At 40.0% G+C, this 12,624-nt stretch overlaps 1 protein-coding gene across 1 annotated transcript; it reads right to left on the bottom strand.

Annotated features, from left to right (window-relative positions):
- Nucleotides 1-8,583: 8,583 nt before the first annotated feature.
- LOC116254618 (pectinesterase-like) lies at nucleotides 8,584-11,160 on the bottom strand. The gene is made up of 2 exons (XM_031630119.2): nucleotides 10,170-11,160; nucleotides 8,584-9,358 (listed from the first exon to the last, which is right to left on the bottom strand). The coding sequence occupies exons 1-2, from the start codon at nucleotides 11,131-11,133 to the stop codon at nucleotides 8,667-8,669; spliced, it is 1,656 nt and encodes a 551-aa protein (XP_031485979.1). The 5' UTR covers nucleotides 11,134-11,160; the 3' UTR covers nucleotides 8,584-8,666.
- Nucleotides 11,161-12,624: the final 1,464 nt, after the last annotated feature.

The raw sequence follows: 12,624 nt of genomic DNA, 5'->3' as shown, positions 1-12,624 counted from the left end.
CGTATAATATAATAAACTTACTAGGAGTTCTGTAAAACTGCCATGATCATACACATCTTGCATACATGTGGACAGCATGCAGGTCTCAACTGCACCATTTGTATATGAAACATAATCAACTTTTTGGAGGGATGATTTTCTGGCTTGATTTTTTTAGTCCTACCTCTTTTCTTCAGCGTGCTTTTTGTCCTACGCAAACTCCTGTTTGGCTTCCTCTTGAAAGCAGTGACTGATAGAGTAGTGCTCTCTTATTTTACAACCTTCACCGAGACATTATTATCGAACACCATATTAGCAGAACCATGGCTCTTCTTCATCTTTGAGGGGTCTAGGGTGAGGGGACATGCTACTTCAGGCTAGCTTTTCATTGACGCCTTCTGTCACAGAATAGATTCGAAACATTCTCTACAGTTATGTACGACAACTGCATCATGTATTCATAAGTCTGATCCTTTTTTGTTGTTAGGTCTACAACATACGTTAGTGTCCTACACAGATGCTAGTAGCGGGTAGGCTGCGAGGCTTATGACCATCATAAGAAGGAATTCTGGGAGAAATCTTCATTAACTCCATCTTCAAATTTTGGTCCATTTACCTAAGATATATCTCTCTAGCAGTTCCTGAATGTTCTTTCGATTGAGAGTCTTTAGAGCATGGGAACACAAAATACCTTTCAATCCAAATTTCTTACAAGAACATTCGACATTACCTATTTCGATGACGTAGTTCACGAACACATCGTTGATCTTAGTCGAACCTTTCCCCCTTTTTGTCATATGATATACGTGGCCTTGATTGTTGTGCATGTAATTCTATGTCACAGTTAGTCACTTGAATGGTCTCTTTCTTAAACCATTCAAATGCAGTTAGTATGTATACAGCTGCAGCTCGCTCAAGGATATTCATACCCTGACCTTGAGGCCGACAAAGAAATGTTTTGATGTCATCTTCAAGCTCATAGTCTCTAAGACTATACAAAAATTTTATCGTAGTGTTTCATGAAACAACATATTTGTAAGCCAGAGTACAATCCCCTTTTCAATGTGCCGTGCATGCTCTCTACTCTCTATGTGTTTATCATGCCTGCATAAAAGTATTGTCTTCCATATGCCAATGCCCACTTTTCTTTGTCCTTATATACTTTTTTAAGTCACATATTTTTCTGTAAGTTTTATGTTTCAATCAGTTGTGTCCACATACATTCGAACAATTCACCATATTTGCACTTAAGGACACAATTTGCAAAACTCTCCTTAAAGCCAGTTTTTTGATTCATTACATGTTATATATTCTTCGCTGCATTTTGGAATATATGCGACAAACACAAATGATGATGCGCTTTTGGCCACACAAGGGGCACTATAGCCGCTATTGCACTATCGCCATCCGTCAATACAACTTTGAGGTGCTTCCCATTCATGGTTTTGGTGAATACCATGAACAACCACTCAAATGTTTTAGTAGTCTGATTAAAGTAGAATGCACCACCGGAAATGTAACTCTTAGAGTGATGAATCACCCCCACAAACTAAACAAAAGGCCACCCGTGGCTATTGACTTTCTTGGTTGTGTAAAAAATAACTACATCATTGAAACATTCATAGTCTAATATGTACCTTGAATCTGCCCATAGGATATTTGTAAAATAACCATCCTTGTCCATCTAAATGGATTTGACCAATGCCATAGTTTCTCCTCCTTTCATCGATTTTGTCCTCTTTCTCCTCAAGTGGTTTCTCTGATCCATGCGTGTGAATGGAACATTCTCACGACCACCTTCTACTTTAACAAATAGGTTATATGCCTTCCTTGGCGATATGCCTACATCATCCACCAGCTCACTTATTTCAGCATGCGACGATGACAATTTGCAATGCGACCTCAACATGCGGCTCAGGTGAGAAGGTGCCAATGAATGGTTGTGTTCAATTTTCACTTTACAAATACAATATTTTCCATTTGGATGCCTTCCCAACTCCAAATTATTAGTACAACTACACCTTGTATCAATCTTGTTTTTGGTTACACTGAACCCATGGTGAAGATCATAAAAATTGTAGAAACCGTATGTTGTGTCCTCCATATATCAAACTCCCTACATCATGAGCACGTTCTTCAGGTTTCTCCATCTCGAACACCATTCCTACAGTAGGAAGATCCAATCATACAGTAGAACCACGTTCTTCGATCTCCTTCGTCTTCAACTCCATTCCTATAGAAGGAACATGTCCCTCGGAATACTTCATTTCCTCGCAAACTGACTCAATCTTTTGTTCGTCGCCATCCGATGATGTAGATATTTCATGCACTGTGCCATCTGCAATGCATAAAGTCGACAAAAAGTAAATAACATTTTAACATTATCTCATGAATATTTGTTTCATGTATAAATACATTCCATCAAATAACATTCAACATGATCTCACCATCAAATCTGTCGATCGGGCCTTGTCTTATGTCATTTAGTGGTAGACTAGTTGTTATCTCTTTCTCTCGTTACCATTTATGGCCTTCGTGGTAGACGCGTTGTTGTCTCATTACTTTGTAACCGTTCCTTTTATTATGCAATCACACTATCTCATTTCCATGTACTTATCGCCTACTTTATACATGTGTCTTTCCCCATTCCGTCGATCATTAATGAGAGGAATGGTTACAAAATATAATGAGATAAACTAGAATGCATAAACTTATCCCCTGATGTCGTTATCTCACACATTCGTTATGCCTCAATTTTGTTATCTCAAGCGAACTATCTCCAACCCATTACATCGTAACATTATCTACCACATCAACTAGGTTGAACTCATTATTTCGTCTCTAACATTACCTTCCATATGAACTGGGATGCATTCGTTACCTTCTGTGTCGACATTTCCTTTTTTCTTTTTAAGCTCTGTCATCACCTTCGCCTTCAGTTCCTCAGGAAGTGCTCATTTGATTTCCTCAAATGTCCAGTTGTAAAAAAAAATGCCTTGCAGAAGCCATTGCCTTTGTCATTTAACGTGCATGAACAAAAAACCATAGCCCGACATCATTGTAAACTCACCATCATTTTCTTTTGTTGTCATTGTCACCATTTTTGCTTCGAGGCCAAACTTTCTTCACCAACAACCTTTGCTCTCCTTCCTTCCTTCAGCAGAATTCACTCTCTCCTTTTTTTCTTCTTCCTGACCATCTTAATTCCTTTGCTCGAAATAATGCATGCAGCATGAAGGCTAAGTACATATATGCTTTGTCCATGCAATGCAAGGGCATTCAAGTATATATGCACATATACCTTTTCTAGCACAAAGGACATTACTGGAACTTTACATATATGTACTACAAACCACCCTATAAGACCTTCAATTAAATATGCACATATACCTTTTATTCACTAAGGTCAATATTTGAACTTTACATACACATATTTGGGTTCACCCCTAGCGTACGCTCGTTGCGTACGCCGCTCGGTGGCACATGTATCTCGATCTCAAGAAAGAGAGGCTGGTCGACCTTCTGTCTTTCCAAGCAGCAGCGAGTTATGCCAACGAGCCTACCCTTGCGGAACCTTAAAGGATGTGCTGCCTCTTTGTTTCAGTCCTTTATCCAAGGTGACGTGAGGAAGAATGAGCAAGAGAGAAAAGAAATAAGATAAAAGATGAAGGAAATAAGAATTAAAAGAAAAAAAATCATGAACTCACTTAGTGGCGTTTGATTCAGCTGAAATGAAAATTTCACTTGAAAATGGAATTGAAATTTTCATACCAATTTCATCCAATTCTAATTTTCACCAGTATTTGATAACTTCAAATCTTCATTCTGAAATTGAAAGTACTTTGTTTGATTGAAAAGGAATTCAAATTTAAGAATTGAGAGACCATTGATTCATATATGCTGCTGCTGCCTTCTAACTTAAACACAAGTCCATTAGCAATTGAAAAATCCAACTAAAAGCAGTTGCGATAAACATAAAAAAAATAATATTGAAACAACATGATCCGATTCTGCTGTCTCCTCAAGAAAAAGATCTCAGCCTGAACTGTGAGGCCTCCATAAGCACAAACACGTTCTTCTCTACTGTTTTCCCCAATTCCCACTTGTTGTAGGGACACCGTTGCTTGTGAGTCCTTGCTTGTGAGTAACAGGGACTTCGCCATGGTCATGAGACAATAGTTCCATCACGTTGTTAAAGAATCCTATCAACAGATCTTTGTGCTGCTGCACAACAGTCCAAAGTAGGTGCTCGACCCTTGCAACTTATGACAACACAGTTGATTCTCTGTTATCTCCTGATGCTACGCTCCCTGCAACAACTATGAATTAAAACATTTCATGGTCCACCACTAGTTGCTCATTCAATTGGCTCACATAGGGTACACTAGTGTCAGTATCATACGATACGACTTATGTAGGTGAAGAAAACCCAGGCGATATGGGATACGCGATACGCCAGCATATCATGTGCATATTGAGTGTATTGTACGATACACACGATATTCACCATATTGTAAGGGATAAATTTGTAAAAGGGGCCCAAGGCCCCTTTTGTGTCATTCTTTTAAACTGAGACCCTCTCTCTAAACTTCTCTAAAAGCTATGGGAGGGAGACATTTTGTTGGTTCCTCAAAAAAATCGCTAATTTGAGAAAAAAATGATCGACTTGATGAACTCATGATGTAGTTTACTAAACTCTACAACTTGAGATAGATCCATGTGTATGATCATAGTGGAAAAATAAAAGCCCTAAACTCTGAAGACAATGAGCCCCCAAAGCCATTTCCTCAAGTTCTGTCCCTCAAGTGCAATTGCAGAGTGGATGTTCTTTTGTTCATTAGAAAATTTTCATATGGTTAGTTGCCCATGAGCACTTCAATCTTCAATTTGTTTCCACAGGCTTGCAAGGTCGGTAATATGAAAAATATTTGCCATTATGGTTCCAATTGAGATCATCAATTTTTCAACTAGAAAAAAAAAAGGATCAATTTTCTGTTGGCCAAAGTGGTGCTAAGGTGACAGATTTGAAATGTTTGTTTGCCAATAATCAAGCTGAAATCTCCAAAAGCAACACACGATTGACCTTCATTGAAGTGTTCGGGGCATCAACATCACCACCTCATATCCGACTGCATGACTATGGCCCCCCTTCATCAGATGTTTTGCCTGCTACTAGTGCTTTGGCATTTCTGAAATCAGATGTGTACACCAACAAATGTTTCATTGAGCATGATGCATGCACAACAGAGTCCACTGCTATTTATCCGTTTGCCCAGGCCTTACAACCAATTCTATCTGCCAATCATCTGTTAAATGATGCAATGATTTCTGAAATCGTATATCATTGCTGTTTTCCTATGATGAACTTGTAAATTTTCAAAGATCTTGCTGGTTAAACTTTTTTCAAGTGGCAAGGGATTTGAAAGGAACTTAATTGTCGAAGATTTGCAAAAGCTGGCCCAAAAGCGTGCATCATTGCAATGTGACAATAGAAGGGTTCCTTATCCATGTTGACGTATCGTGAGAATAGAAGGGTTCCTTATCCATTTCCTGGTATAAGTCAAATCAGTTCCAAGTCTAACCAGCCTGATCCAAAGGTTGCCCCATAGATCTTAGTAGCACAAGTTCAGAGGGTGATGCACAAATTTCACAACACAAATAAAAGTAAGCCCACTGGGGATGTTAAACAATGAATGCAGAGGAAAAAATTCTTACTAAAACAGGTTATGAATAGAATTTTCTGAAACAAATTACTTAGACTGGAAATAAAACCCGGTTTCATTAGAATGGGAGCAGTAAGAACCATCCGCAAATAAATGTAAAGCATGTTTAGTCATACTGATGACATAAGATCAACCAATTCCAATGCATTCTCCCTCATAACAAACCAGAAGCACAAATGACTTCATGTACAGGCAGTGATATCCAATTACCCCTTCATCACAGTCCACAGACATTCAGTCCCGGAGAGGACTCGATTGCATAACCAAAACAACACAGAGACAATGCTACTAAGACATTTCAAGTTAACTGAAATTTGACATGTTTACACTTTACCAGCAAGATACATTAACATTAGAAAAATCAGGGGCCGACAAGAATGTTTGAAGAACTTCAAAATTTTCGAGGTATTTAAGTATGGCTAGGGATTGTCATTCTTTTCTATACAACTGGTCATGATATTCCATTTTCTGTTCTCTTAGAATTTATCTAAATACAAATAAATGACAAAAGTCATTATTGAAAAATTCCACAGATCATTCAAAAGGGTATGGAAAGTGGAATATACTGTTCGAGACCAGCAGGGAGATTTCATAATTAATTAGTTGTAGTTCGTGGACTACTGCTTGAATTAGTTTTGCCTGGGTGCGCATATATTTTTGATGACCAAAAAATATTTAGTTCTTCAACGTGGTTATCCTTACACCAAAATGCCTCCAGATCAACTTTCGTCCACCAATCCAACCCCAGGAAGAGAAACACCATTAATCCTACGATGTCCAACCCACCAACCCCCATCCCTCCTTTGATCTCTCCCAACCATATCATTTTTAAATTTTTTAAAAAGAACTATTTTTCTGGTAACGAGCACCTTGTCATTCATTTTGGAAGATAGAATTAAAAAATGCCACATGAATGTAGGTGCTGCCAATTATGTAGTAAACATATAAGCAAGTAGCAACTCAATTAGTGTTTCAAAATGACGCACTTGTGTGGGTTTGACAGATCCAAATGTGCTTGATTAACCTGAGAGTAATGAACCAATGACACAAAATTAGTTTGTGTCTGAAAGAGTTTTTCCTGTGTTTCTGTTTTTGGCTTAAACTTGTGCAAAAGAAAATTCTGACCTGAACCCTTTTAGAGGTTTTGTTGTCGCCAGTTTTCACAAGCAGTAATGACCAATATTCATGAAAAGCAAACAATGACTCAGATTCAGCCTTTCTATGACATAAGTCGATTTTGTTGTACTAACTTCTTCTTGATGTTAGATGAGAAGGTCTTTTAAGAACAAAAATTGGTCTAATCACATAGGATCTTGCAATCTATCTAGGCATGTGGACCAAGAAACCAACTTGAAATCATCTCCCTCAAGGAAGAGATGACCAAATGGAAAAGATATGCATCATGCCTGGTCGTCCAGATCAATGGGAGAGTGAAACAGGAGAATTAGAAGCTTTTGATTTCACTAATTTGGTTCACGTCTCTTTTGGAATGGAAGGAAAAAGTAGGAGAAAAGAAAAGCAAAAACCGTCAGATTCTGAAAGGGGAAAGACTTAGAGACAGAGAGGAGGGGTATACCTGTGATGTTGATGGTAGAAGCTGCAAGCAAGTGGAAAAGATAGAAAGTTATGCCCTAGTATAGTCCTTGGTCTGATTATCCCTAGTAAAGACACCAAGAACAGTTAGACCTCTTACCGACAGGTCGGACCCCATCTCTGGGAATTCTGCATAAAGAAACAAAGGTGAGTATGGGTACCAGTACGATATCTCATTTATTACGGTTTGTATGTAAGATTTGATAAAAATTTTGCATGTAAAAAAACTGTCGATTGTTTCTCACTGTAGCCTTCTCACCGAGAAGTTGGTGGGCTCATCATGAATTGTTGACCCAAGGCGCAACTGGGTACGGTGTGCATAACTCTACAACGTAAATTTGGAACACCTTTGCATGCTTTTGAGCATAGGAAGCCAATGGGTAAATGACAACATGCCTTGTTTTCATAAAGCAGGGGATATTTTGGTAAGGAGCAAACTGAGTTGGTTGAATCAGCAGCTAAGATGATTTATATATGCCTCTCCCCATCATGTCTGATATCTTGATTAGCAAAGGAATGTCCAGCAAGGTATTTTTCTATCTTGTTTGTGTATACACCGGTTGTGACCTTGTTTCTGATCTCATCATTATTTTGGCATGCAGTGTTTCCTTTTAACAGAGACGAATACAAAACTCGCAAGCGGGGTTGGTCCCCAAGAGTCTATTGTTATGGCCAACCCTGGCTTTCTAATGGTGAATCAAACGTTCCTCGATCAATATAAGCACAGTGAAGAACTGTTGTCCAACATGTAAAGTTACAACTTCCCCCAGGTTTAAGAGAAGGATCCATTAACGCATTTGTCATTTCTCCATTGTATATACGACGCATAAACACACTTCAATCTGACAGGTAGCTAGCAAATATCGTATGTCACAAAGAGCTCACATTTCATACACATGCCTATAAATGCCTTGTTATGAACCAAAGATTGTCACACGGATGTAATTTTGCATAGATGTCCTTCATGGAATTTACACAGCTATATGGAGCAGTATTTTGGGTTTAACCGAGATGTAAGCATTGACGGGTACTCTGCCATAGTGTTTGCAGAGAGAAAGAGCTACACTCGGACATGTCAGCCTTAACAATCTTACACTCGGTTCGAGGATGAGTTCGTATCAAAATTTTGAAATATTGTTTTCGTCATCCTTTGATTGTCCTCGATTAAAACACCGACAAGCTATTCATGCGGACATGCTTTCTGAGAGTTTCGTAAGCAACCCAGGGAAGAAAAATGGAATTTGGACTAGAATAAAGATTTAACGTGGAGACATGAGAAGGCAGATCATATTTAAAAGATCACATAGATTCATTTGCATAAGCGGTACATCATCAGTACTTTCTCATAATCCCCGCCCATTCTGTTGGTGATCAAAGGCCTTCAGTGAAGCTAACGCCAGCAGATTTCAACCAAGATGCTCCCTGGATCAGATTGGCAACAGTGAACTTCTGGGCTTCAGCGGTGCTGGTGGTAGCATGATACCCAGCCCATGTCACCCTCTTGCTGGTGCCCGCACCAGACCCAGTGTTCATATATTCACGGTACTCCAGGGTGTTCAAAGCAAAGCTACCAGACCACTCCAGCCATCCTGCTGGTGCTATCAGATCATCCAGGAAGGACTCCATGAAAATTGTCCTCGAGTAAAGCTGCCATGGCCGGCCCAGATATGTGGGGATAGTACCCTTCACTGGCGCGAGATCGGAACTTGCCAGGATTTTGCACATTTGGATAGAAATTGCTGTGTTCTGGTTGGGGTCAGTTCGTCCCTGTGCGGTAATTGTGTTCTTCTGGTTGCTCAATGGCTTCCGGGAAATTATCTGACAGTTCTGGAAGACCACGGCTGCGTTGCCGAATATGTAATCGACTGTGCCGGAAATCGAGCAGTCTCGGTAAAATTGCCGGAGGGAATGGGTGTAAAGTGTGTCCTGGTAGGCGTCGATCCGGCATCGGTAAATGATGGATTGATCGGCACCGACGCGCAGGGCCACTGCTTGCTGCTTCACAGCCCCTGCTGTGTTCTGGAACCAAATGTCCTGAGCCATGAACCCATCACCCACGGCCGCTGCATCAAAATAGAACCATCCAGATCCAGTTACTAGTGGCAGGCATCGGACACTAGTAAATACGAACTTCACAGAAACTCAAGATTGGATGCAATTATAAAAGTATATACGCGCCAATCGAAATCCAAATAGTAATTGGATGCAGATTTTTTATAAAGAAATCTGACTAGAAGGATTCAAAATGGTACCAGTAAATAAATATATCATATCTATTTATATTACTAGAAATAATTTTGAAAAGTCCTTGAACCATATCACGTGCTTCTAGGTGCCAACTCAAGTGGAACCCCATTTCCTTATCTGAGGGACCCATTCTAGCTAGTGGATGCTATCTAGTGGATGCTCACTGGTGTCGGCTTTGTCCCCACCATAAAAGAGAAAGTCTAAGTTATTGGCAGATCAACTTTACGTAAAGGTTGTTTTTACCCCTTTCTTTTTTCCAAGTGGCTGTTCTTCTTTTGGTTCATCTTTCAATAACTTAAAGAAAGAAAATTACTTAAACCGGCAGGAGGTCTAATTGCTTTGGATACCAAAGCTTGAGACATTTTAATAAGAAACGAATAAGAAAAAGCTAAAATAGCTAATGCTCTCCCAAAAGAAGGAATGAAGTAGAATTTCATGATAAACAACATGGTGTATATATAATCAACACATTTGGAGGAATAGCGTGATATCTTTGGGACGGACGGCCATGGCTAAAATTGGGCATACGTAAGGTCTCATACAAGGCAGGCTGAAACCAATATGTTCTGCACCTTAAATCTTTCACGCTACCGCGTCTCAAAGGAAAAGAAACGAAAATGTACGTACCCACAGTTGCAGAATTGAAGGTGGTGGAGCCGTCCACGACGTTCAAGCTGCCTGTGATTATGGTGGAGTCCATTCCGTCTCCCACAAGCATGATGTTCTTCTTCGTCTTCGGTATGCTCACCTGCTCCTTGTACGTTCCCTTCTTCACGTATATCACGTACCTCGCCGAGCTCCCTGAAGGGGCCGCATTCACCGCCGCCGTCACCGTCGTGTACTTCCCGCTCCCGTCTTGCGCCACCACCACATCGGCTTTTACTGCCTTATCCCAAGAATCGACCGTTAGGAGCTTCCGATCCCCGGGACTCAACCACGCCGGGAACTCGCCCAATACCTCTCCGAGAATCGGCTCGGCTGTCGGTTGCGTTTGATTGAGAACCGCCAGCGAGGTGCTGAGAAGCGCCATCGACGACTTGACCTCCGACTCCATCGCTAGCTTGGCATCAGTACCGTCAAGCCCATCTAAGCAGGTGACGTAGTTGGTGAGTGCAGCACTGAGCCAGGTGTGCACGTCCGCGTGTGTCCCCTGAGCCGTCGGCTGACCGGCGACCGCATTGAGCGAGTCGACCAACCGGCTCTCCGTCTGGTCCATGAGGTCGAGGCAGTCAGCCAGCGGCCCAGCTTCTCTTTTGCCATTGTTTCCCTTGTGAGTCAAGGCTATGACCGTGCCCACATGCCTGGGTAGGCTCTGGATCGACTCCTCCAAAATGCGACCGAGGATGGTGGCAGCGGTTACGGGCGTTGTCCCGGCGGAGACAAAGGTGTTGGAGCAGGAGTCTGGGTGAAGTGTGGTGGCACAAACTTGGGGAGAGACGGGCATGAGGAGAAGATCAGAGGAGTTGCCATGGAAGCTTAGGCGGAGGGAGAAGCAGAGGATGGCAACCACGGAGACACCAAGGAAAAGTAATTGGGAGAGAGATTTGGTCTTGCTTGGAGAACCAATGAGAGGTTCATCAAGCCTAGCCATTGTCTCCCGTGATGATCTGAGTGATACAAACAGATACTTATAGGAATAAGGTTGGCGTATATTGTCAATCCCCCGACCAATGGTGGAGAAAGATAGGTCAGTGAAGGGGGCTCCACTGCAACTAATGTAGTTGTCTTTTCCTCATAATTAAACGGAGATGTCGATGTCTATCCTCAGCGCGTTCCGATTTCAGCGTCCCCATCTGTCCTTTTTTTTTATCAGTTTTTCTATTGGTCCATTTAAAAAGGTTGAATAATTGAATAATTGCTATATATTTTCTATATTGTGAGGTTGCCCCTTCATAATATAAAATATCGTATTGTGATATGGTTTACGTGAGATAAGACAGTCACGTGCAGATGCTTAATCAGCGCCGGGTACTCTGATCTCCCATGCTTATTGTTTCGGTGCGCAGGGTCCCAACAAAATAAACCGAAGAGATAGAAATTTCTCTATTGAAAAGTAAACTTAAATCATGATTGATTATATATATATATATAAAACTGACAGATACCAAATCATTTGAGGTAAGAGGCAAAAAACTTGACTACTTAAATTCATGTTGAAAATAATTTTAAATAAAATGTGAACATCCTATTGTTTCAATTTAATATAAATCATGCTTTATTTCAATTACTTTTTGTAAAAAAAATTGATTTATCTGCTACCACAGTTTGGATGTTACAACTGCTTATTAACAAAATAATATTAAAGTAAAAAACAACAAACTTAATACATGTTCCTCATCAATTCAGTCTAAGATCATACTTATAAGGCTAGATTATAAAAAACACATGAATATTATTTTTAGTGGGTCTAGTTTTTGTCCCTTACCAAAGTAATCTAGTATCAATTTCGCCAGCATCGGGACACCCAACATATTTGGTAAGACTCCTTCAACATTGTCATTATTTTCTATGAAGCTATTGAATCTAGTCTCCATATTATGCAAATATCTAGAACAAAATTGAAGATGTCTATCTGCAAATATAACCCTTAGCTATGGACCCCTCCACTTGGCTTCGTATTTGCACATAGTTTTTCATTATGGACAAATACCTGTTACATATTATATTGAACATAATGTCAAACATTGCAATTGATGTAAGTTCAACAGGCATGATAAATAGTTAACATACAATACTGCACTGGTCCCTCAATTGCACCTCTTGACAAGATCAATTGTTAAATGCACAATAACGGCAAAATAAGATGGTGGAAATATCATTTCATGTGATATAATATGAATAAAACACATTATTGTGGTTGGTTTAATTCAGGTTCCCTTAATGTTTTGAAACATATTTTTCAGAAAACATGCATAACTATATAAGAACAACACTTACTTTGCAGGAAAAGTATTTTTTTCATAGTCATGTGAGAAACTAATGTAGTAAACATATCACAATAACGACTCTTTTGGCCTGCAACTCTTGGTTCACTTCAAGCTTACTTGTCATGATATGTTAATTGTATAGTCATAGGAACCTT

The sequence above is a fragment of the Nymphaea colorata genome, chromosome 5 (assembly GCF_008831285.2).
Source record: "Nymphaea colorata isolate Beijing-Zhang1983 chromosome 5, ASM883128v2, whole genome shotgun sequence".
Classification (NCBI taxonomy): domain Eukaryota; kingdom Viridiplantae; phylum Streptophyta; class Magnoliopsida; order Nymphaeales; family Nymphaeaceae; genus Nymphaea; species Nymphaea colorata.
Note: the sequence above shows the minus strand (reverse complement) of the source record. Positions and strands in the feature narration are given on the sequence as shown.

Excerpts from the sequence above, each read along its gene's own strand:
- LOC116254618 (XM_031630119.2), bottom strand. The coding sequence starts at position 11,133 with ATGGCTAGGCTTGATGAACCTCTCATTGGTTCTCCAAGCAAGACCAAA. Across the intron at positions 9,359-10,169 it reads CTTCAATTCTGCAACTGTGG|CGGCCGTGGGTGATGGGTTC; the intron begins GTACGTACATTT and ends ATTTTGATGCAG.